This window comes from Lissotriton helveticus, chromosome 1_2, assembly GCF_964261635.1.
Source record: "Lissotriton helveticus chromosome 1_2, aLisHel1.1, whole genome shotgun sequence".
In the NCBI taxonomy this organism is placed as follows: Eukaryota; Metazoa; Chordata; class Amphibia; order Caudata; family Salamandridae; genus Lissotriton; species Lissotriton helveticus.
This window is the reverse complement of record NC_136058.1, coordinates 248,535,516-248,562,907: the sequence shown is the minus strand read 5'-3', so window position 1 is coordinate 248,562,907 and position 27,392 is coordinate 248,535,516. Positions and strand designations below refer to the sequence as shown.

General features: G+C 44.7%; 1 protein-coding gene across 2 annotated transcripts in view; it reads left to right on the top strand.

Annotated features, from left to right (window-relative positions):
* Window positions 1-27,392, top strand: part of LOC144800424 (vitamin D3 hydroxylase-associated protein-like) — a 654,091-nt gene that overhangs the window by 465,439 nt on the left and 161,260 nt on the right. For both annotated transcript variants that reach the window (XM_078671680.1, XM_078671681.1), the window contains exon 9: window positions 13,753-13,853. In XM_078671680.1, coding sequence (XP_078527806.1) covers window positions 13,753-13,853 — 101 coding nt within the window. The remainder of the gene's footprint in view (window positions 1-13,752; window positions 13,854-27,392) is intronic.

The window sequence follows — 27,392 nt, the reverse complement described above, 5'->3', positions numbered from 1 at the left end:
CAGCATTGAAAAACGCACATCATTTGGGTATGCTATTTGACATTGATCTTTCCTTCAGAATCCAATTAAATCCAGTCACAAAAAATGCATTCAATCACCTTTGACTAATTTGTGATGTCCTTTGCTTCCTGTGCTGCACCTTCCTCATAAAGTAGCTTTTCTTTTTATTGCTGTTGTCTGATTGCTAGGCCACTGGAATGACTAAAAAAGACTTTGCTACTTGCCAAAGGGCCCAAGATCATGCAACCCAGATCATACTTCACCTTTAAAGTTTGGTTGCATTCAGGCATCTTTCAAAGATCTACTTTGACCACCTTTGAAAGGTTCCATTCAAGACACTGTTTTGCCCATACATCACTGAGACAATGACCCAAGTTATCACATGAGGATATTGCAGCCTTACAAACTCTATATAAATCTGAGATGGATGTATGTCAGTACAACGCGATTCGCGGTACTTGACAACGCGGGCATTACAACGCAAGTCGCTACAACGACTTGCGTTGGAGGGCGCGGATTTTGGAATATTATAATTTTATATTCCAACACCAGTTCATGTAACAGTAGGGAAGGTGTTGGAATATAAAATTACAACATTCCTTGCCCAACAGCGCCATCCAGCGCAAGTCGTAGTAACGACTTGCGTTGTAATGGCATCGTTGTAAAGGCACTGCGGTGTAAACACCGCGTTGTAAACAATGTTTACCTCTGAGATCAGCCAACCTTTTCACAGAGATAGAAATGAATCACCGGCAGATCAATCTAATTATCATGTTTTATTTTGTGGGCTAGCCTTCCAACAAATCTAAGACCGGAACTATTTTCATGAAATACCAACAAGTGATTTAGATCCACTTCTTCATTTGAGCCTGTGTTTAACAAATCACTATTGTAAAGACGTTTGACGTTCTCTATCCTATGCTCCTCAGTTGTGCGGATACACAAGAGTAGACACGCCATGCGTACCCCTGACTTTTTATGATGCCATCAAAGGCTCTCAGTGCATATAGTTATCCCTCTAAAAGGCTGGAAAATAGCAAGTAGCAATCAACATGTAGTAGGAGTACTGAATGCAGGGGAACAGGGCAAGAATGATAGAAAAAAGAGAGAATGTGGACAGGGAAATGCAGTAAAAGGGTAGCAGGGAAATATGCTGAGGTATCAAGCTTTCACAATATTTAGATGATTGTGAATCGCCAGATTTCAGGGCCAGATGTAGGTGGCCAATTACCGGTCGGTAACGGCCGAATTCGGCCGTTACAGACCGGTAATTGGATTTTGAGATGTAGGAGCATGCTTTACAGAATCGGTATTTTACCGAATCTGTATTTACAGATTCAGTAAAATTACCGAATCGGTAAATACAGACTCGGTAAAAATACCGAGTCTGTAAAAGCATATGTACGTAGCACATCTTTGAGTGCCGCAGGCCTTTCAGATTCGGTATTTTAACACCCAATCCAATTGGGTGTTAAAATATCGAATACAGGTGTGCATGCCCATGTGGGCATGCACACCTAGCCATGTGACAGACAGACATGCCCTTAGGGCATGTCTGTGTGCCACATGGCGCACATGCCTATTCTTGGGGTGCCAGAGGGTGTCAAAGTGACACCCCCTGCACCCTTGCTAAAATCGGTATTTACCGATTCTGTAATTACAGAATCTGTATTGCCCATTGATTCCTATGGGCTTCACAGCCCATAGGAATCAATAGGAAATACCGATTCGGTATTTCCAGATTCGGTAAATACCGAATCTTAAAGATTCGGTATTTACACATCTGGAAATACCTACATCTCCCCCTTCATATTTACCACTTCTTAAATACCAAATCGGTAAAATTCGGTATTTAAGAAGTGGTAAATAAGAATTACCTACATCGGGCCCTAAATGTTTTAGTTAAATTCATAGACCAGAGACTACATCATTGCAGCTGTATTGGGTGTCACCTACCTAGTTGCAGGACGACAATGCAGTGTGATACACACAAAAATGTGTTAGGAGTGAGTCTGTTGCACTTATGAGAGTATTTGCAGGTCATCATGTGGAGAGGAATGCTAAGTTTTTACTCAGAAGAGTAAAGTCGAGACAGCCAACCCTGCTAGCATAGAGTGCAGAAACCCTGGTGCTGCGGGCTGCACCTGTGTCTTCATATCTCGTGGGAGTGAGTCTGCAAGCCAATATTGACTGTCAGAGGGAAGATTTATCTATACTTTATAAAGGTAGGATAGTGATTCTGATTCATTGACCTTGAATCCAGGTGTTATTGTCTTTTTGACTTCACAAATTATCTAGATTAGAGCCTGGTAAGATATTGAAACTATTGGCAGCAAGCCCTATACCCAATCGAGATCACACTCAAATGCAACTCTTCATGTCCTTTGTGCTGGTAAGGGGAATTATCCTTCATGCATGACTGTTGGTACGGAAAAGTCCTCTGCATGGTAAGAGGCATTTACCCTGCCCCAGAGCCCAACTGTATTATTGTCTTGATCCCTGATGCAGATTTTTTGTTGTTGTGATAGGTGAACACAGATCATGCGTGTGTGCCATGACACAGGCCTGTCTCACGAATTGTGGTCTTGTTGGACCGGGAGAGGCGTCCAAAGTTCTACCCTCATAGTGGTGGAAGGCTACCACCTTCCCTCGGAGTTAAGCAGCACAAGTGTAGAGATGGTACCTTACTGTGTACTGATCAGTAGTAGTGAACAGGAAGTTTTTACCCTGTGTCATTAAAGTGAGGCCTGCAGGCTCACCCACCTTTTTAAAAGTTCCGCTGCGGTGTGCTTAACTCAACCTTAGGCTACATCAGGTAGATGTGGAGTGCTGCATGCTGGAGTAGTGATTCTGCTTTAGTTGTTTGTGCGCCTGTGAAAGATACAGTACATGGATAGTGCAGTACTGTGCAGTACATGTGGTTGGTACAAGTAAATGTGTATGTATGCCTGAGAGGAATACATTACATGAGAGATGTAGTGCTGTGCTGTGAATACACAGGGACCGCATGTGCTGGGTGTATTTGTGGTTGTGTGAAGCCCAATACATGAAAGGTGAAGAGTTGTGCAGCCTGCACATAGTGAGTGTGTGTGTGCTGGCAGTGCCTTTGTTTTAAAATATGCAAAAAGAACAATTGATGGACAGAATGCAGAACAATGTCATACATTCATAAGCACTCCAGGGTAAAGAAAGAAGAGCTTCAGTGCTGAATAGTGTGAGCAGATAGAGTGTGTACTGAATGCATATGTGCATGCAAGGGCACATTTCATAGCTATATTAGTGCTGAAATGTAAGGGTACTATGAATGTACACTGAGTGAGTGTGCCTGGAATGTTTTATTTCATTGAGGAACAGTTTGGGAAGCCCAGATCTGCTTGATGAAGACATAAGAAGGAGAGGAATCCCCCTCAGACAGATTTGTGAATTGTTACATTTCTGACATCTGGGACGGTACACACTGGAAGGAACAAACTCCCCTCACATTACCCGCTCTTTGATTCCGTGATAGATCACACAGAAGGGGCCTTGGCACATCTCAGGAAGGAAGATAGGGCTGATAAGATAATCATAAAACGTAGGACTGGGGGTCTGGGGTTAACCCTTTGATGCAGACATCACTGTGGGTGACATCTAAGTGTAAACTCCAGTCAATCCCTTGAATTATGCTGTAAGCAATCAGCTTCAGTGTCATGCCCGCAGTGGCAGACCTCTTCCATAAGGGAAGATGAAAAGTAGAAGTGCCCCAAAGCAGAGCTCCAACATAAAACGTCAAAGACCCAAACCCTAAATTACATTTGGTGTCTTGAAAAGGACAATAAAAAGGGGAGATTTGAATCCCCAAAAATTGTCATCTTCCAAGCAGCTGGAGGAAGTGAGAAGGGGTAGCTCTGCAAGACTTCTTCCTGTGGCCAGAACTTGGGGGCAAGTCCTGCTAGTCTCCCTGCTGGGTGAGGGGGCATCCCTCAGCAAAGCCAAGACCACCTGCCCTAGAGCACCAGTGCCTGCTTGATTGTCAAGACTAGTGTGTGCCCTATGAGGAAGAGAAGAATGTTAGAGGGAGCATGGCCCAATGGGGAGTCTCATCAGAAGGACTCCTTATGCAAGGTATGAGGATTCGCTTTACACCAAGTGGGTCATGGACTGTGTGCAGGATTGCTTTCAACAACCCCTGTATGGAGGAGCTTGGCGGGCATCCGAGATGGCCGCTTGAGCACAGCGCTCTCCGGACCCTCGCCGCTCCCGGCATTTTATCCTGACTGAATCCTGATTTCTTGCAAGGATCCGTGAGGAGGACGTTTGGCTGACCAGCCTGGCACCTTTCAGAAATTGATTTGGATCCCGCATTCCTGAGATATGGTGGTCTGAACTTTTGGCCTCCGCCCTTGAGGTGCCCCCGGGACGGGGTGCGGTTCTGTAGCCGTCCTGGAATTGAACAACAACGGCAGGAGATCTGGCCTTGTGGGTCCCCCTTCCTAAGTTTCAGTTTCGATTCTGTTCCGACTTGGGCCACGGGTGTGACTATCGAGTTGCGGCTGAGACCTGGAGGCAGATCGGCTGTTGGGTTTTCCTGCGGACTATTTGCTGGCTTGGCGACCTCTACCCGAGTTGTGCCCCTCATTTTTGTGTACTTTTGATCCTGTACTTTGGGAGTCGGGCCCGTCGACCCTGGTGGCTTGTCCTGTGACGCATCTTCAAAATGGCGGGCAGAGGGAACAGAGAGACGCGCAAGACGAAAGCACCTCTGCGCGGAGCTCCGGTTCAATCCAATGTCATGGATCGCTATACTCATTCTAAGGGATCCCCCGGAGCTGCCCTGCCTGGTTCTAGTACAGCGTCCGATCGAGTTTTGGAAGAGTCGGCGGAGCCCTCCCTACAAGACATCATGGGCGCCATCTCGGGCGTGAGGGAATCCACCGGCCTACAGTACGAGGCCTTGGCCCATAAACTTGACACCGTGGCTATTGAGGTTAATCTGATTCGTGCTGATCTCGGCAAGACGAATGAGAGGGTGCAATCATTGGACATTAAATCGTCCAGCCTCACGAAGGACGTCTCGGAGCTCCAGACAGAAGTCGGCAATCTCCGTCGGGTAAACGACTTCATGACCCGACGCCTGGAGGATTTTGAAAATAGGGCACGTCGCTGCAATGTTCGCCTGGTTGGTGTACCGGAGAACCCTGAACCCCACTCGGTGGATCTCCTGGTTGAGGATCTGGTCTTGAACCATCTTGCCCCTTCCGGCCTTACGAAGTTCTTCACGGTGGAACGCGCACATCGTGTTCCAGGGGGCAAAGTTCGGCCGGGAGCCCCGCCGAGACCCATTGTAGCGAAGCTTTTTCATTATAGAGACCGGGACGCTATCCTGCAGGCCTCGCGGGTGAAGGGCCCGGTGGCCTTTGAGAATGCTACAGTAAACTTTTACCCGGACTTTTCCCAACAAGTTCAGAGACAACGGATGGAGTTTCGTGGGACCAAGAAACGTCTTCGGGATCGGGGCTTACGCTATGCTATGCTCTATCCCACCAGACTTCGGGTCGAGTACAATGAGCGTACCCTTTTCTTTGATCGCCCAGATGCTGTTAATGACTGGCTGGACTCCTTGCCTGACCGTACTCCTGAGACTGAATCCGCCGCTCACCCTGGTGGTGCCGAAGGTGGTGTGGAGATCTGACTGTTTGGCTAACATGTTTTATTTTGAATACTTTTTCGGGATTGTTGCCCGGCGTTCCTCTGCAATGTGATTATTTTCTCTTTCTTTTGTTAATTTTCGTTCTTGATGTTTGTCGGGGGCGGGTGGAACGGAGACCTTTCCTCCTCCGGGGTCTTTGTGTAGACTAGGGGTTATGGGGCGACAGGCACACTGCAGGTTGGGGTGGCTCTTTAGCTTTTTGCAGGGGTGCAGGGTGGGGGGTGTTTCCTTTCAGTTTGGGGGAGGGGGGCTGGGAAGTTCTTTCTTTCTTGTGTGTTGTTTTCAAGGCGAATTGCTCCTGTGTTTGCTGTTGTTTCTGATGTCTTGCTCATGGATGAGGGGTCTTGGCTCGGGTGGATGGGATGGGGGGTAGAGGGTTGAAATTTGTTTCCTGGAACGTTAATGGCCTGGGAGATCGTATTAAGCGCAGTGTGGTCTTGAATTGTATACGGCGTTTGTCGCCTGACATTGTTTTCATGCAGGAAACCCATTTGATTGGTAATGTTTGTAATGCAATGAATAGATGGGGCTACCGCCTTGTGGCGCACTCGGGGTTTACCTCCGGATCTTGGGGTGTGGGTATCCTTGTTCGTTCCTCCCTCCCCCTGGCAATTGACGAGGTGATTCAAGATGACCGTGGGAGATATACTGTCTTGGTGGGTAGATATGAGGGCCGCACCCTATCTCTCTTTAATGTTTATGTTCCCCCGGGTTTGCAGACTTCTACTTTCACTGATTTGGGCCGTGTTTTGTTAGATCTCCCTGATAGTACTCTCTTCCTGGCCGGTGATTTTAATTCGGTGCTTTCCGGCCTTCATGATCGCCATCCCCCTAGGGATACTCCGCAGGCTCAGCAGTGGTTGGGTGGGTTTCTAGATACCTTTGGCCTTGTGGACTGCTGGCGACTCTTGCATCCCACTCAGCTCCAATACACTTTCCATTCTGGGGCACATGGCAGTCTGTCTCGGCTGGATTATTTCCTGATGCCCGCGGCCCAGTCGTCGGCGGTTCGTGAGATTTTGCATTTGCCAAGGGGTATTTCTGACCACTCGCCGCTCTGGCTTCGTTTCGAGGTTGGGGTAGAGGCGGCGGGCCGAGTGGCTCCAATTAACCCATGGTATCTTTCCTCCCCTGAGACTCGTACCCTCTTGCTCAAGTCCATGGATGCATATTTCCTGGAAAACGAGGGGTCGGTCCCTTCGGCTGTGTCCCTGTGGGAAGCCTTTAAAACTGTGATTCGTGGACAGGCCCTTTCCTTGATTGTTGAAGCCAAGAAGGCCGGGAGGAGGGAGGTGGTGGACCTTGAAGGGGAGATCTCTGCTTTGGAGGACGAGTTGGAATCTGGTGTCACGCCTGAGAAACTCCATGCCCTGGGTCTAAAACAGTTTGCATATAAATCCCTGGTCACTGACGCTGCAAAGGTGATGTTTCGTGAGCAACGAGGCAGATTGTACGATGTGGGTGATAAGGCGGGTAAACTCCTAGCGTGGTTGGACAAGAAAGAAAGAGTTAATCGTGTGGTGCCTGTGATTCAGTCTGCGAGTGGTGAGAATGTGATTGACCCGACTGCCATTGTTGATCGTTTTGCGGAATATTTCCGTGTTGTATATGCTCCCGTGTCTGTTAGGGACGTGGCTGACTCCCGCTTCCTCTTGCGCGATATCACTTTGCCCTGTGTCACCGACCTGGACCGTATTGCTTTGGACTCCCCTTTTACGAATGATGAGATAGCGACTGCTATCCGTTCGCTCCGTTCGGGCAAAGCGTTGGGCCCGAACGGGTTGCCTATTGAGTTGTACAAGTTACGCCCCGATAAGATGGCGCCGTATCTTCGCGCCATGTTTCTAGAATCTCGTGAGCGGAACATCCTTCCCTATGATCAGCGTCTGGCGACAATCGTCGTTATCCCTAAAGATGGTAAACCACGTGACCTCTGTTCCTCATATAGACCCATATCCCTGTTAAATGTTGAACCCAAGGTTTTGGCTAAACTTTTGGCGACCCGTCTCCTTTCGGTTCTCGGGGATTTGGTCCATCCGGATCAGTCTGGCTTTATCCCGCATCGCAACACTGCTTTGAATTTGCGGCGCCTTCACGGCGTCCTGGCGAGGGCGGGGCTTCTGACTGAACCGGCCATTTTGGCGTCCCTGGATGCCTCTATGGCCTTTGATACTGTGGAGTGGCCCTATCTATGGGCGACCCTTGAGAAATTCGGTTTCGGGTGCGAGTTTATTAGCTGGATTCAGTTGTTGTACGCGGAACCTCTGGCACAAGTTGTGGTAAACGGTAGAGTGTCGGCTCCCTTCACCTTGGGCAGGGGTACCCGTCAGGGTTGCCCCCTGTCCCCGCTGTTGTTTGCGCTCGCTCTTGAACCATTAGCGGCCTGGCTCCGGTGGGAACCGTCCCTTAAAGGGATTCGCTGGGCCCCGGACTTCGAAGACCGCGTCTCGCTCTATGCGGACGACATCCTTTTGTACCTTACTTCCCCTCGCAAGTCTTTGACTGTTTTATTTGACGTTCTTGTGTCCTTTGGCGCTAACTCAGGCCTCATCATCAATTGGTCTAAATCCTGTGTGTATGTTTTATCTGGTGTCTTGCCTCCGTTGCCGAGCAGACTTCCTCTTCAGGTGGCCAGGGATGGCTTCAAATACTTGGGGGTTTTTGTTACCTTGGACTCGTCCCTTCGTTTTGATCGTAATCTCCTTCCCCCGTTGCTTAGGCTACGTTTGGACGTTGCCCGTTGGCGCAAACTTCCCCTGTCTCCCCTGGGTCGGGCGGCCCTGTTTAAGATGATGTCATTGCCGCGGTTTCTCTATGCTCTCCAGAATTATTATGATCCTATCCCTAAGTCCTATTTTCGGGAGATTGAGAGCCTTCAGAGGCAGCTTATTTGGGATGGGCGTCCGCGCATTGCTCTCGCGAAACTTTCCATCCCGTGGTATGATGGGGGCATGGCGCTCCCCGACATTAAGAGATATTACTGGGCTTCCCATCTGTCCGCTATCAATCACGCTATGTTTTCGCCAGGTCGTAATCCGGCGTTTGAAATGGATAAACTTCAGCTTCCGGGAGGTGACTTTAACAGGGTGCTTTATTCTCGCTCCGCTAGGCGCCATCTTGTGGGACCTACATTGACTGCTTTGACGGTGTGGCGAGCCGCGAATGTGAGCTCGGGCTGGGAGGATCGCTTGACGTTGGCGACGCCGCTTTATGCTTCGGAACGTCTGGGCGGTCTTTGGTCTTCCAAGGGTTTCGACCGTTGGGACATGATTGGGATTTCTAAGGTGGGGGATGTGTACTCTAAGGGTTCTGTGCGTTCGTTTCAGGCCCTCCAGGCTGACTATGGCCTGAGTGGTCGGGAATTCTTTCGTTATTTACAGCTCAGGCACGCCCTGGCTTCGGTATTTGCTCCTGGTGAGGTCCCGCCTGACTCTTCCCCCCTTGAGGACCGTATCCTTGATGAACATCTTCCTGATAGCACTATCTCCCTGATCTATAAAAAGTTGATTAACAATCGGACTGACTTATTGGCCAGACTTCGGGAATCGTGGATGGGTGATGGGTTAGAACTTGATGATGAAGATTGGCAATCAGCCCTCTCCTCCCCGAAGGAGGTGGCTATTCCGGCTCGTCTCCGTCTGGTCCAATTGAAGATCCTTCATCGGGTGTACGTGACGGGACCGCGACTGGTGGTGATGGGCTTTTCCTCCGATGGATTGTGTAAGCGTGGGTGTGGTTTGCGTGCTACTTTCCTGCATATTCTTTGGGAGTGCCCGATGGTGGCTGCTTATTGGGCGGCCGTGCTTGAAGTGATGGCTGTGGTGACAGGGGTGTCCTTGCGTCCGGAACCTCGTCGATGCCTTTTGAATGTTTGGGAGCCCACGGACTACTCGGTGGCACAGACTAGATGGGCCACCCTGGGCTATATGGTTGCGAAGCGAGATATTGCACAACTCTGGGGGGCCTCCAGGCCCCCTGACCTCTTGAAATGGGAGGATAACATGGATTGGTCCATGTTCCGTGAGAAAACTGTCTATGTGGCCAGGGGCAGACCCGGGGCATGGGTGAAGGTGTGGGGTCAATGGAACGACTACCGTGGCGACATTTGTACTCCTCCCCTTGTGGGCACTATCGAGCTTGCCCTGACTCCTTAGGCAAGCGTTCTTGGAACCTTTCATATAGGGGTTGCGCTGGTGTCTCCGGCCCTCCCCCCCCCCTTTTGTACTGACTTCTGTATCCCTCCCCCCCCCGAGCTCCTTAGTGCTTAGAGTTTTGCTACTGTACTTCTGCTGCTGTCCCCCCCTTACGTCCATTGAGCTGACTTTCAGTAATACACTTTCGCCTTTTTTGTGTGTGTTTGTTCTTTCATATAAATAAAATCTGTTTTTGTCCTGTAAATAGTGATGAGTATTGCGTTGTTGATTGACTCTTACCTCTGCGGGCGTATATTGTATGTGTCTACTCCTCTTTAGCGGCCGGCCCGTGTGGTTGTAGGCCCATCCTTGTACTTTTTTGCTTACTCAAATAAAGGTTTTTAAAAAAAAAAAAAAAAAAAAACAACCCCTGTATGGCAAGAGAGGGCCACCATAGCCTTGGCTGTTGGTTGAAAGCTGTGCGGGTCGTGCTACACCCATACCATGGCGCTGCTGTGGCCCCGTATGCCAGAGGAGGCCACTGATAAAGTGCCATTTCAAGGAGTGCCAATACTTTTGACCATCTGGGCCAGGTAGCCTGAGCCTGGATCACCATTTACCGCAACCACCCCGTAAGCCAGGAGGGGCAGACTGGACCACTGTTGCCCAAAGGTTTGACCCAAAATAGAAACTGAGGCTACCACTAGTCAGTTGGACCCGCGCAGTGAGGGAATTGCCCCTGACTCACCGCTGAGGACTGCCAGAGTCTCCGTGGACGATGTTGCATCCTCTCTGGCTCCATTCATAAGCTGAAGAAAGGATTTCCCACCCCTGTTGACCCGAATGAACTTAGTGCTTCTTGAGCTTCGTGAAGCTTCATTAACCTACTCTTACATCTGAGGGACCTCTGGCTGAGTCGCTTTGGACAGAGAGCTTGTGCTGCCGAGTGCTGCAGTGAGGGCCACGAGGAGCCTGACTTCTCTGAATTGAGCAGGACTCACAACTGTGTATTGAGGCACCCGCTGCATCGCTGAATTGAGCTGGGATGCGAGACATGGTAAGATGAGAACAGTGTGTAATTTTCTCTCTATGTAAAATTATTATTTTCTAGAAACTACTGTGGCTGCTCCAGAAGAAGGCGCTGGTCGCCGAAACGCGCGTACTAATTCGCCACCTTTCCTCACCCTTTCCTTAATTTTATATGCTTTTTCATATATAATGTGATTTATGTATCATGTCCATTCCTTCTTTTTTGTGCAAATTACATTCTTTAATATGCGTTTTAACTCTGAAATTTAATATTGTATTTTGACACTTTTTATTATTAATAAACTGCTGAATTTTCAAAAAAGTAATGGTGTAGCTTAGTTTCCTTCCAATTATTTATCCATATATTGATTTGCCTCTTTATGGTTGCCTAGATTGTTACATATCAATTGCTTACTCTTTCCCTGGTCTAGGAACTTTATTTCTATGAACACAGGGGGTCCTTGTTAAATATACGCCAAGATGAGAACAGGGCCAGTTGGGACCCGGTCAACCTGCTGCTAATGGTGCTGTGGCATCTTAGCCCCTTTTTGAGCAAGTTCTTGAAGAGTCAGAAGGAAGCACACTTAAGTGCGAACTAATAGTTTGCATTCCCTGGTGTGGTCACCAGTGAATGGGAAATAAGTCAGAACACATTAAATGAAGGAGGTTGGGACAGAGATTTGGCTGACCACTTACTAGAACCCCAAACTCAAAGAGAATTGTGTTGTTGCTTCTAAATGTGGTATTCCTTTGCATGTATCGAGGTAGAAATAAATTACAACTTTTCTTATAAAGGTACGTTTTTGGCTGGACATTGATTTGTTGTTCTTACTGTTTGTACTGTGAGTTATGAGTCGTGTTCACTGACCTGTATCTACATCACCCCCACACTGAGGGAGCCTTGACTGCTCGGCCACAGCTATCACTGAGAGTCAAGTGCAGGTGGTGTACTTGGCCTAGTTGCTTAGTATCAATAGTAGACCAGGCCCTGGGACATCAGGAGTAAAATACCTCAGCCTATCACATTTGGTCCCAGTAGCCCCTCCATTCCCCGTGGCTCTCTGAAAGGGGTTCTGACAATGATCAACAAATCCCCCCATGTGAGTGAACTTACTTATCAGTTTGCAGGGGTTATAAATTATTTAATGGTAAAACAATTTCATGTCAAACCATTACTGAGAGACCGTTTAATTTAAACAGTTTAATGGAAAATTTCAGAATAAATGGCATTTATCTTTTTATAGAAACCAATTCATAGAATGTCTTTGTGGTTGAAATCGATTTTTGAATGCTCATTATTTAAGTCTAAATGCAAATGTGGAATGTGTTACTTTCAGAAACAGTTTTGTTTGAGTTATTTATTTCAGGGGAACTTATTCCATATTTATACCTCAAGCAATTACTTTGAATGTTTTTAATTTGCTGACCTATCACCACCTGTAAACACTATCCATTGCTGACCCCTCACAACCCCTAAACACCATCAATCCCTGCCCCCTAAAACCCTTAAATTAACACCTGAAGTCTGAATGCCCTTTCTTCCCCAAATAGCCACCATCATTGAACTATAAATCACTCACTACCCCTAACAGCATTCATCACTGAACCCTAAAATCCCTCTCTATGCCCGATCTCCAATTCTTCCTACCCCCTAAAAAGCCTCAACATCCTAAACATTTCCCATCCCTGAACCCAAAACCCACAGTAGTCCTAAAATCCACCCAAGTTTAATGTAATTTTGGATTTTGCCTTAAAATTATATTTCCTTTGTTTCCATTTTCTAATAATTGCCTTTCCTTAAAACTACTTTTCCGGTTGGAAGGATTTGATAGCACACCATCACAGAAGAACGATTAGACGCCCCATTAGGTTGTTAAGTTTTATATGATGACCACGGGGGTCTGCCCACACCCCTCTTTTATTGACGGCTGTATCCTTCATTTTAGCATTCACGTTGGATTTGGGGCTAGGGCATTTTCTAGATAATGTGTTTTTATCTGCCTTTTCCGTCTCGTTGTTATTCCAATGCTCACTGCGATGAGTGAAATGATGGCGATAACTTACGATGTACTTGAAAAAAGTTCAATAAACACGTTTGAAAAAAAAAGATATTTCCTTTGTTTTCCATTTTCTCATAATTGTCTTTCCTAAAAATTACTTTTCCATGGTTTTGTATCCTCCAGTATGTTTTCCCAGTTTTCCCCTAATTGACACACATTAATTTGTTGCAACTTTTGCAATGAAATATTTAAATAAAGCACATTAACAGACTTATGCTTTGTCCATTCAATCACTGCAGGTAAACATAGCATTTTTATAGGGAGCCTAAAAAATTTGAGAATGGACATTGAAACCGTTATGTCAATGCTTATAGCACAGAATGAATGAGTCTGCCATTCAGAATTAAATCATCGGACATCCATCATTTATTTGGAAACGTGCACTGAGGATTGAACATTTCAGTCAAATTGGGGAAATTTGTGCAAGAGAAACTTTTTAGAATCTAGGTTAGTGATATGACTGATAAAATTGATTTACTGTCTCGTGTTTGAATTATTAGTATCTAAAACATTTTCTGTTAGCCTTGCATTCAATACAGTCCAGGACTGCTGTTTATATGTGACGAGCAAACACCATATATTGTAGTTGTTATCAATATGTATTCATTATGCCACTTATTTTAAGTGCGTTCCAATGAAAAAATAGCCCACGCAGTAAGGAAAACCTCCACGTCAGTATGACCATCCCATCTCAGTTACTTTACTTCATTTTCACATTGTACGTGCCATGTGAATCAAATTAATCTTTATTTTCAATGTTAGTATTTCACTGCTAAATGTTTAAAACTGTAATGTGTTACTCAAGAAGGTATTTTGAACAGCTCTATCTCTCTCTACACAGCTGGTGGCATTTTCACCCCCTGCACTGGAGGGCGGTGGTGCCACTGAGATGTTTTGCAAGTTAGTCTTTGCAGATGGAGGATCAGCATTTGCAGATAAATTGTAAGTACCTTACAGTTCACTAAGTGACATTAACAAAGTCAGCAACCTTCACAAATAAATTGTTAGGATCCTTGTATTTCACCAAGTGACACTAGCGAAATCAGTAACCTTTGCCAAATTGCAAATCCTTTACTGGTCACTGAGATGGATTAGTGAAGCTAGAAACCTTTGTGAATGAATTGTGAGATCCTTACAGAGCACCAAGTGACATTAATGAAGTCAGTAATCTTTGTCATTAAATTGTAAATACCTTGTGGTACACCGTGTGCCTGATTCATAAAGGCAAGCTTACCCTTTTATGTTAGCTTACGCTTTTCTGCAATTCACAAAACAATTTAACGAGTAGTATCTTTATGACTTCTGAGTCTCTGCAGATGAAAAGACAGACAGTCGTAAATATACTACTCGTAACATTGCTTTGTGAGGTGGAAGAAATCATACATTAACAGAAAAGTGTACATTTACCTTTGCGTATCAGTCTCTGAGTGACATTAATATTAATTTCTTTGTCAAGAAATCGTAAGAACCTTACATGTACTCAAGCAACATTAGCAAAGACGGCAACCATTGTCAATAGTTTGGAAGTAGATTACAGTTCATTGACTAACATTAGTGAAGTCAGCCTCTTAAATGTAAATGATTGAAGCTACAAACAAGATAAAAAATCTCAAATGAAGAATTCCAGTTGAATGTTAGATTACATTTTATTTCTTGGATTCAATGTGTGATTCTCTACCTTCTTCCGGCTATTCAATCAGGTAGAATTCCAGACCTGATGAGCTAGTGCAGTCCTATGACCTGCAGGATAGATTCCAGGTGATGTATGTCAAGTAGATTGAGACTAGGGTTAGGTCTGATTATTCAAGCAGAAAATAAATGGAACCGATCCCAAGAAGAGTGGGATTAACTAATAAGTAGAGGACACTTCTTGTGTAACTCCACTATTGATAAGCTATATACTTTTTAAGTATTCAGCAGGCCAGGATGGATGGCAGGAATGAAAACCAATCAAAATTTCTTAGGACTCTCAGTATGGTGGGAAATCACACACACACACATATATATATATATATATATATATATATATATATATATATATATATATATATATATATATATATATATATATATACATACATACGCAGACTCCAAGGAAACGTCACTTCCAAATCCCAGTACAGGACCGGCGAGGCAAGCAAGGAGACGGACCACAGCTTACAAAATCACAGGTTTTTAATTGCAGGAAAGGTTGGAAGCAAACGGGCAAGACGCGTTTCGGGCTCCACGAGCCCTTGATCACATGCAAAGAACCAACAATTTTCATTTGTATTTATAATGCAGTGAAGTCCGCCTCCCCGCCAATTTTCAAAGCTGGCTACATGGTCATAGAAATAGAGAAAATACTCTATGATGTCGCTGAAGACCTATGCACATACCAATAAGTTACTTAACATTGGAAAAATAACTGAGCAAGACGGTAAAAAATATATATCGTTGATTGACTACCATCTATTACATTCCGTTTCTAAAATTATTCCGGGATAAATCCCTTATGTAAGAAACAGTATGCAAGGTCTAAACTAGCGACCTGTACCAAATTGGGGAAAAAACGGGTAAGATTTAAAGTGCAATGTACAATGATTGTTGACCCATAGTCTGATATTTGTGAAGTAAATATATTATGTGCAAAATACAAATCAAGAGGGAAGGAAAAAACAGTGCTAGGGGTGCCTGATGATAGTAACCTGTGTATATAATGCGTATGTTTTTTGCAACATAGAAGGACAATATTAGCCTACCATATGTTACGCAAAAGCATACATTAAAAGACATTTAATACTGGTTTGACTATTTAATCATATATATAAAATATAAATTCATATATAATAGAAACACCACATGTGTAAAAAGTGCTAAAACATCACACATCTAGACTAAAAAATATTGCATAAAATTGCATAAATGTATATATACATGAAGGGACAGAACGGTTGAAATTGTCATTGGAGTGGCTAACCAGGAACTTGACTAGCCACCCCTGCCATTGTTCAGAAACGCAATACTATATGAAGCTAATATTGAAACACAGACCATCTCCCTAGATCACAGGGAACCTGATATATCTAGGGAGCAGAATGAGAAACTAGGTAACCTGTTTCTAACTGGTGGGCATGTTAATAGAGTCGCAGCATTAAAGAAAGTGGCGCAAATCCTCAGTATTATTTAGCCCATTTGGCCACTTGCTATCGTACTCTAGAATCAAACTTGATTCCAATCGCCTCAGTTTGAGCTCACGGTTACCACCTCTTCTAGATTTAGGGACAGACGCCACCACATAATATGAGAGACAGTTAATGTCTTTGTTATGTATACTCTCAAAGTGGCGAGCCACTGATACGCCTGATCGCAATGAAGAATTGCCCGAATATGCTGGAGAATCCTGACGTGCACTTGCTGTTTTGTGCTGCCTATATAATTAAGGCCGCAAGTGCACGTCAGGACATATACCGCATACTCTGTCTTGCAGGTATGGCTGCCCTGAATTGGGATTTCAGAGGCAGAAAATGGTGTTCTGTAATGGGTTTTGTTTGTTCCAAACTTGCAAGCTCTGCAAGTGGTACATTTACGGAACCCTGCTGGTGACAGCCAATTAGGTTTTTGTTGTAGTTCTGGACTGCCACGGTCCAAAACTGCACCCATACTCTGCGCTCGCCTAAAAGTAACCGATGGTTTATTTGGCAGTAAGCATCCCAGAACGATATCTGTGAGAACAGTGGACCAATTCCGGTTAATTATTTGTCTAATTTTGTTTTCTTGACTGCTATAGTCTGTTATGAACCTGGGACAGTCTGTACTGCTTAAGGTCGTATCATCAGGGACTGTATCATTTTTGCTTTTAGTGTCTGTGAATAAGCTGGCTCTGGAACGCTTTTGTGCTTTAGTTACAGCTAGATTAAACAGCCGCTCCGAGTATCCCCGAGCTTTCATTCGGTGTTTTAAATCCATGACACATTTATCATAATCCTCAGTGGAGCTACAGATTCTTTTTAACCTTAGGATTTCTCCATAGGGTATGTTATGGATGGTGTGTCTGGAATGAAGACTAGAAGAATGGAGCGTGGTATTGCCCGCTGTAGCTTTTCTGTGCAGGGTAGTTTGTATTCGTTTGTCACCATCTACATAGATTTTAACATCTACAAATTCTGCTTGTTTGGCACTTATGTTAGAGGTAAATTTCAAATTAAGGTGGTTATGGTTGATCTCATTAATAAATGTACATGCTTCATTTTCATCACCTTGCCAAACAATAAAGATGTCGTCAATGTAACGAAGGTATTTAACAATTTTCTCACGTACCCATGCTTGATGTGTGACCCTGAGGACCCGCTCCTCCCACCAGCCAACGTGTAAACACGCGTAGCTGGGGGAGAAGCAGGCCCCCATAGCCACACCTATCAGTTGTCTCCAAATCTCCTTGCCAAAAGAAAAATTATATATATGTATACATCCATTCTGGTAGTGTGGCAATTGAAATACTACAGTGTACTGAATATATTCCATTAATTGTTCCTATCTCTCAGGACCTTGCTCAGGCACACATTTGTTTGGCCAACAACAATTCAGGTGTGTGTGTGGATCACATTACGTTGACATTAGTTTATTGAAAAATGATTTGGTAGTAGCTGTGAGAGGCAGGCGCAGTATATGATTTACACTTATGTAAGTGGACACCTTGCACTGATCCAGACAACACTTATTGTGATTTTTAGTGATCTTAGACAACCTTAGAAAGCTCTCTAAGTGGTAGCTGTGAAGGGCAGCCTTCAGGCTTATCCAAAAGGAGTGTAAAGCAGCTTGTTTTACCTGTATATAATCTTTTAAGTATAGATTAAATGGAAAAGAACCACACGGTGTATTTATACAAATATGTAGTTATTATAAGACACACACTAAAACATTTAGATATCTCCTATCTGGAGATATACACAATGCACACAATACTTTGCAATAGAAACAGGTACGTAACACATATTACAAAGTGGTCACCAGGGGGGGACCGAACCATATACTAAAATAGTGGTATGCGAACCACGACTAGAGTCAAGGCAATACTTAGAGGGCGTAGAAATCCGGGAACCCAAAGCACCACCCAAGGTGAGTATCTAGGACCCCCACGGAGATTGTGTGCAGTGTAGGAACACAACCGTGTTCTCCCTACAGATCAACGTGTAAGTCGCGGTTGCAATTTTGAAGATTAAAGACCCTTCCCAGGGGACCCTGAAGAACCCTGTGGAAGACAGAAGGTTGGAGTGTCACCCCATCCGTGGATACCGTAGGAACCTGTCCCAGGGGAGCCGGGTGCAAAGGTGTGAAGTGGCATCGGAACCTGCAGTCAAACCCAATGTAGGACTTCAAGAAGATGCCGCTGCTGGAGAAAGTGAAAGTGTCCAGTCGAACCCAAAGGTGGATTCAATACGAGAAGTTCCTGAAAACCTAGGGGACAGAGTCTATGCCACTTGGAAGTGACCAGGAGGCCCCGAAGACGAATGTCCACTGATGTTGGGTGCTGTAAAAGAGTTGACGTGACCTTGGGGCCGCAGGTTTGAGGACCAAGCAATGCTATGGACGACAAGGAGCTGTTTACGAGCTGTCCCACGTTGGTTGACGAGAGTTGAGGGGTCGGTGTCAGTCGGGATCACCAACAAGCCTTGGCAACTGCAACCAACATGGAAATTGAAGAGGGTGCAATGTCGGAACCAGCAAGAACCAGGAGACTGACCACAAACAGGGTAGTCAGGGCAGGCCCCGAGCAATCAGGGGAGCCCACAAAAATTTAAAGATGACCCTCAAGAGGACCCACAGGCCGGAGGCACTGGAGTTGCAGAGGACCTAGAGCAGCTCACCAAAGATGCAGGCCCACTGTACAAGTGATGTGGTGAGGACAAATATATTGGTTACTGGAGATTCTTGAGGTTGGGGCTACTTGGAGCCCGAAGATCTTGGTGGAAGAAAGCCAACAAGCCTTTGCAACTGCAATTTGACTCGGTGCACAGAGGTTCGGTTCCTGCAGCTCTGACACAGGATACTGGCCTCAAGCTTTGGTGAGAGGACAGGGCAGGCCTTGTCGGATATCAAGAGGTACTACTTGTGTCGCTGAGCCTTTTGTAGTCAGTAGGAGCTCAGGATCAGCAGTCTGGTTAGCATCGTTGCAGTGCCTGCAGATACGGAGAAGTGACTCCTTCACTTCAAGGGAGATTCCTTCAGGTGTCTTGGATGTCCACAGGCCCTGGACGGCTTCCTGTATGGAGCACAGGCACAGACGTTGCAGCAGACAAGCAGGGCGAAGCAATCAGGAGCAGCAGGAGTATTCCCAGTTGCAGCCTTGATGCCCAGAGCGAAGTCCAGTGAAGTCCAGAGTGCCCAGATGGTCGAAGTTGAAGTGGTGTCTGAATTGTATCATGTCCAACAATAATCTAGGTACCCACCCACAGGTAAGCCCATGAATACCCTAAGGAAAGGGTTGGGATGACACAGGGTTCCCCCCCTAAGGAGGGGCTGGACAAGGGGGAGATACTCCCCTGCCCTTTGTCCAGTTTCACACCAGAGCAGTAGTTAAGGCTCCCTGAACTGGTTTGAACTGGACTATGCACTAAACCCTATCTGTGACAGGATGCCTATTGTTCTGGCTTCCTCTGCTCGAGTTTGGCTCAGCAGCAGGAGGGCAGAAACATATCTCTGGTTGGCAGAAGCCTTGTTGTGCTGTCCGGTTCTAGAAAACTGGTACTGGGAGCACTGAGGGCCGAATGGAGGGCCTTTACAGTGCTTGAAATTGGAGGTATGATTCCAACATGTTTGAGACCAAACATGACCGGGTTGGTTACGGTCAGTTTCATGATGGTCATCGCTTAATGAGGCAGTGCCCCTCTTTATGTTATATGGCTGTCTCACTTACAACCCAGGAGAATGGACTCAGAAGGTTGTAGGGGTGACCTGCTCATTCAGGGGCACCCTCACACTTATAAACAAGCACCCTGCCTTCAGGAATGAAAGGCCTGTCTTAGGGGTGACTTATAGGTTTTATATATATGAAATCTTATATGTGTCATAAGTGGTGCTAACACCAGCTTACACAGGCTGCAATCGCATGCCTATTGTCACAATTTGAGTGATCTGCCACAGGTGGCACAATACATGCTTCATGGGGCCCCTGGTGCATCTATGCCCTGGGAGCCTTTGTATCAGATACTAGGGAGTTATAAGGGTACATCAGTAGCCAATCTGGGTTACCCAAGTACTCAACATGTCCAATTTAGGGAGGAAGCACAGAGACTGGTTAGCAGGTGTCAGACTAGTCACTAAAACATAATGACACCAGCAGAAAGTGGGGGTAACCATGAAAGCAGATCCTAATTTCCTACAGGCTAGTTCAGCTGTTCACGGACAACACTACCACCATGTGGTACTGCAACAAACAAGGCGGAGTGGGGTCAAGAGGCCTGGCACCTCTGTACTTGGCTGGAACAATGGGGCATTTCCCTGGTGGTTCAACATTGGGCTGGTTCTCTGAATGCCAGAGCAGACAAACTCAGCCGAAGATGTCATGCAGATCATGAGTGGCGTCTCCATCCGGATGTGGTACAAGGTCTCTTTCAGTGGTGAGGAGAGCCTTGGTTAGCTCTGCTCGCCTCCGAAGAAAACGTGCCATGTCAGCAGTTTTGCGCATTGGAGTTTCCAAGGCGGCCCTTGCTCAGCAACGCTTTTCGTCGCGAGTGCAGCTCAGGCCTCCTGTATGCCTTTCCTCCCATACCACTCCTGCCCAGAATGCTCAACAAGATCAGGACAAACCGGGAAAAAGTCATTCTTGTGGCTCCATATTGTGCACAGAGAGTTTGGTATCCGGAGCTTCTAGCTGTGAGCATAAATCCTCCAATCAGGCTACCCCTTTGGGAGGATCTTCTGTCGCAGCAGCAGGGAAGGGTCCTCCACCTGAACCTGTCTACTCTCTGCATCCTTATCTGGAGAATGACCAACGACAGTTGACAGCTTTTGGCCTCCCTCCCAAAGCCTGCTAAGTTATTCTGGCGGCCAGGCGCCCCTCAACCAAATCGGTATTTACCAGCAGATGGAATACATTTTGTAAATATTGTACAGAACCGTCTATTTACCCCTTATCTGCTTTTCTGGCAGATATTCTCCTGTTTAACCTTTCCTTGGCCCAGCAGGGATATTGTTTTGACACTTTGAAGGCTATCTTTCGGACATTTTGATTTTCTTTGACTGCCGGATCAGCCTTCACTTTTTAGGTCCCCTCTGATGCAGAGGTTTTTGAAGGAGTTAACCCACTTGTTTCCCGCTTCTCCTTTTCTTATGCCACAATGGGACCATCATTTTGCCCTTACTTTCTTGATTTGTACACCGTTGAGCTGGTGCACAACTGCCCTCTATGATTGCTCACTATCTAATCAGCCTTTTTGGTGGCAATTACTCCTGCCCGGAGGGTGAGCAAACTGCAGGCACGTTTATCATAGCCTCCTTACCTGACAGTCTTGTGGTGCTAATAACCAGGGCATCTTTTTTGCCCTTGGTTGTAACTTCCTTCCATGTGGAACAGTTCGTTACTCTGACCACTTTCCATGCACCTCCACACCCTTCCACAGAAGAGGAGCATCTCCACTTTCTGGACCCAAAAAGAGAGTTAGCTTTCTACCTTGATCGCACTAAAGATGGTGGATGAGCAACTCTTTATAGTGTAAGTGGTAGCAAAGAAAGGGTATGCTGTCCAAAAGAGGACCATATCACGATGGGTTAACCTCTGTATCAAAATATGTTACGCCTTAGCAAAGAAACAGACTTCTGAAGGCATTAGGGCCCATTCCATCCGGCGAAGGCAGCCACCACATCCCTCCAGTGTGGTGTTTAAATTTCTGACATGTGCCAAGCGGCCAAATAGGCATCTCTGCACACTTTTGCCAGACACTATTGCCTGAATTCTCAAGTTTGCAGAGAGGGCCTGTTTGGCCTCTCTGCCTTACAGGATTTCATGATCTAAAGCTTGTTTGCAGTCCCTCCTCCGGGGAAGGTATTGCTTGGGTATCTATTTAAAGGTAAGGAATCTGTGGCCAGATGTTTCTATCAGATGGACAAGTTACTTACCTTTGTTAATGCCTTATCTGGTAGAAACATGATATAGTTGCATACTGCTTACCGACCCACCCATCCTCCCCTGCAGAATTGTTGTTAGTGTTAGTGATTTTCCCTTTCAGGGACCTAGCTGTCTTTTTTAACACACCATGGTCAGTCACTTGATGGTTCCGTGCTTCTGGCATGGAAAGTCAAGAAAAGTACTGACCTCAGCGCGCTCGAGTCATGCAGACGTCACAATGATGCCAAACACAACACTGACTACATCACGCGGAGTCGAACGACCTCACCTAATGGCACACAAGGGGACTGGTATGAAAATATTCCAGATCCAGCCTGTCACCTGTAAGTTCAAAGGTAAGGAATATGTGGCTAGATAATGTCTCTACCAGATAAGGCATTCCCAAAGGTAAGTAACTTGTCCATCACTCACGTATAAACCTGGAATGGAACAGAGGTAAGATAACAAACACTATCTCTACTTGGAAGATGCATGTTGGTTTATTTAAAATTAAAATTGAGAAATGCTTACAGAAAGTATCCAAAACCATTCCATGGAGAATAACCCTGAAGATACCCATCTGCAAATACATTGGCATGCCTTTAAGGCCACTCTCCTAGCAGTTGCATATATTAGCTCACTACTGATCCTGAAAAGTAATTTTAACCATACTTACAGTAACTTGAATTTCCTTCCATAGGCTAACATTGTCTGGTTTCACTTGGAAATTCTTCTAAGTGTGGAGTTTTGGAAATTAAAAAAATTATTTAAAATCAGTCGCACTACGAATTCCGATGTACTCACCTGTTATCAGGAGAGACCTCAGTGCTGCATATTTTAGCTCACTACTGATCCTGAAAAGTAATTTTAACCATACTTACAGTAACTTGAATTTCCTACAATAGGCTAACATTGACTGGTTTCACTTGGAAATTTTTCTAAGTGTGGAGTTTTGGAACTTTAAAAAATTCTTAAAAAATCAGGCGAACTATGAATTCCGATTTACTCACCTGTTATCAGGAGAGACCTCAGTGCTGCATCTTTCAGCCCACTACTGAGCCTGAAAAGTAATGTTAACCGTACTTACCAGTAACTTGAATTTCCTTCCATAGGATATCATTGCCTGCTATATAAAATATATATAAATTAAAAAAGATATAAAATAAAAATAAAAAATATTACAATTTCAATATTTTTAAAAACATTTTTTTTCAATTTATTTAAAAAATATGTAATGTAATTTAAAAAATAAAATATCTAAAAATAAATACTTTAAAACAATGTAGTAAATCAGTATAAATCAAAATAACAATTAATACATTTAAAAATTATCATTTACAATATCTTTGAAATTCACTGAAAAAAACGGAGGTTTCAGCCACGTTATATAGTTAAGAATTAGCATTTAAAAAACCTTAGAAATTCACAGAAAAACCATAGGTTTCAGCCACGTTATATAGTTAGGAATTAGCATTTACGAAACCTTTCAAATTCACTGAAAAAACCATAGGTTTCACACGTTATAGTTTGCTGTGCATTTCACTCATACAAAACCATTGAAATACCCCCATTATAGTTAGTTTAGCTAACTATAACTCGCGCGCCCGCAATGCACTGCTGATGACGTCACATATTACATCACTCATGACATGGTCAGTGACATCACTCATGACATCGCTGATGACATCTCAAATGACATCACTGATGACATCATCTTTGTGAAAGAGTGGCAGACCTCCTCTCACCCTAATATAACCTTTGATACACACATTCAAAAATAGAAACAAAAATTTTCAAAAAAATGGAGATACCAATACCAGTTACAACAACCTATTCAGTAATTCCAACATCTACATACACATCCACTCATTCACCAACAGTTCTATACAGTCACTCATACATGTACTCACTCATCATTTGTACTCATACACCTATATATCCTGTTACACACCAATACTCATCCCTAGAGTTACTTACACACATACTCACACATGCAAATAAACTATCAAACATCCATTTACTTGCATATACAGCTATACACACACCACTACACTTACTTCTACAGAAACTTACACGTACTTACTTTCTTAAACAATCACTTATAGAAACACATACTTATTTATACAGGAACTCTTCCAAACTCTCACTCTCACATATACTCACTTATATACATCAATACTCACATACTAGTTTAAAACATATGTAGTTATTGATAAAGACACTATTGAGACAGTCATTCACTCACTAACACACCCATACACACACTCATCCACCCATACAGACCTGCACAATGCTGTCTTCAAAACACATACAAACAGTGAGTCACTCATTCATGCATCTATAAGCTAAGTAATATCCCCCACTGAACTATACAGACACTAATACTGATACTCAAAAAACAAAGTAATAACCCATATACACACTCATGTAGCTACTCACCAACCTATGCAGCCAGTTATACAAATAGTGAGACACTGATACAGATATTTAAATATTTAAACATTACTCGTTAATACATGTATTCACTAAGATACACTTAATAAGTCAGTTATACAATCAATTTTACAAAAAAAACATCCATTTAGACACTTATTTACCCATTTATTCTTCCATCGACCTTTAGATATACATATATAAAAAATATTTATTTTTCAGAAAGACACACATTCACTGGATGATTTCATCAGTGATGTCATCGGTGATGTCATTTGAAATGTCATCAGTGAAGTCATGAGTGATGTCACTGACCATGTCATGAGTGATGTAATATGTGACGTCATCAGCAGTGCATTGCGGGCACGCAAGTTATAGTTAGCTGAACTAACTATAACGGGGGAATTTCAATGGTTTTGTATGAGTGAAATGTCCAGCTAACTATAACATGTGTGAAACCTATCGTTTTTCAGTGAATATATATATATATATATTCACGCTCCAAGGTTGTCCACCATGTGAGTAGCACGCGAGCAGCAGCTTTATTTATGTGTAGGTGAGGACGGGGATCCGCTTGTAGACGCCGCTCCGTAATGGATCTGCCCGACGCGTTTCGAAGCTCCATCTGCTTCTCTTCAGGGGCTTTAACGGAAGCGGTGTGCGCACCCGCTACACTTCTCCAATTATATAACTCGCCCGTCGATGGGAGGCTCCAGTGAGACTTCTGGGAAGTGTAGTACGGAAAGCACACAATCAAGTCCTGTATGGACTCCACAAGTGGGCCCGTCCTCGATTCCATGTACGGCTGCTACTTCACTGCCGTGACCCCCACGTTAACGGGGTGGTGCATACTCTGCGGCTGGACTGCCGCATATAGATTCACGCTCCAAGGTTGTCCACCATGTGAGTAGCACGCGAGCAGCAGCTTTATTTATGTGCAGGTGAGGACGGGGATCCGCTTGTAGACGCCGCTCCGTAATGGATCTGCCCGACGCGTTTCGAAGCTCCATCTGCTTCTCTTCAGGGGCTTTAACGGAAGCGGTGTGCGCACCCGCTACACTTCTCCAATTATATAACTCGCCCGTCGATGGGAGGCTCCAGTGAGACTTCTGGGAAGTGTAGTACGGAAAGCACACAATCAAGTCCTGTATGGACTCCACAAGTGGGCCCGTCCTCGATTCCATGTACGGCTGCTACTTCACTGCCGTGACCCCCACGTTAACGGGGTGGTGCATACTCTGCGGCTGGACTGCCGCATATAGATTCACGCTCCAAGGTTGTCCACCATGTGAGTAGCACGCGAGCAGCAGCTTTATTTATGTGTAGGTGAGGACGGGGATCCGCTTGTAGACGCCGCTCCGTAATGGATCTGCCCGACGCGTTTCGAAGCTCCATCTGCTTCTCTTCAGGGGCTTTAACGGAAGCGGTGTGCGCACCCGCTACACTTCTCCAATTATATAACTCGCCCGTCGATGGGAGGCTCCAGTGAGACTTCTGGGAAGTGTAGTACGGAAAGCACACAATCAAGTCCTGTATGGACTCCACAAGTGGGCCCGTCCTCGATTCCATATACTAGCTTACCCGTTGCGCGTTGCTGTGATCTCCGAAGAAAGGAAATTCAAGGAAACTTGTTATAATAACATTCGATTTACATTGTGTCATTTTTATTGAAGCTTATTCATTTTAATATGGAAAACATTTAGAAGTGTTGTTTTAATTCTATTTATTTATTCGAGTGCGTGTGGATACACGATTTTTTGTTTTTCCGTCTGGTGCGTACATCAGTATTTGAAAGATTATGAGGGCCCTGGGGGGGCGATATTTTAAAAATAAATTATGCCTGAAACCTTCGCGGGAGTGTACTCAACAACTTCCCAAAGTTTCCTGGCGATCGGATGAATGCTGTTTTAATTCTATTTATTTATTTGAGTGCTTGTGGATACACAATTTTTTTTTTCCGTCTTGTGCGTACATCAGTATTCAAAAGATTATGAGGGCCCTGGGGGACCATATTTAGAACAAATTTATGCTAGAAACCTTCGCGGGAGTGTACTCAACAACTTCCCAAAGTTTCATGGCGATCGAATGAATGGTGTTTTAATTCTATTTATTTATTTGAGGGCTTGTGGATACACGATTTGTTGTTTTTCCGTCTGGTGCGTACATCAGTATTTGAAAGATTATGAGGGCCCTGGGGGGCCGATATTAATGTTATGCCAGAAACCTTTGCGGAGTGTACTCAACAACTTCCTAAAGTTTCATGGCGATCGGATGGATGGTGCACTAATGCATAAAGGACTAACAGACAGACAGACATACTTTGGTTTTTATATATATATATCGCCAGTAGGTAGTTATAGTTAGGACCTATTTTCCATAGGAAATCCGCAACATTCTATTTGAAATAGCTTTGGCGCCGATTGACAAATCTTCGTGAAATTTTAAAAACTAATGGCCAGTTCCGGTCCGCTCCTATCCTGAAAGTCTTGGGGTGATTCGTGGAGCGGGGGCTGAGTTTTATTTTTCCATAGGAACCGTTCATCGCGGCTACAGCCCGAACTGCTGAACGGAATTACACCAAATTTGGCAAAGAGGTAGTCCTTAGTTCAGACTCATGCCTTTTGCGTCAATGGTGTAAATCCGTTCAGTAGTTCCTGAGAAAATGACAATTAAAAGTGCATATATATCTATGGCCGCTGTGGATCCGCACACCCTAAGCGCACAAGCTGTATTCTAATTGGCTGTCAACACTCCAAATCAGGAAGTGTTGGCAGCCATCTTGTGCCTCGGTAGTACCGAGGCACAAGAAACCTATTAAAAAAATACAGAAAACGCGAAAAGGGGGCAGGGTAGAAACATCCTGACACGCTTGGCCTGTTCAGGGGGTCCCACAAGGAACCCCAAGGCCAAAATCTTTAATATCTTTTTTAAAAAAATTGGCAAAATCCGCACAGGATGTGCAG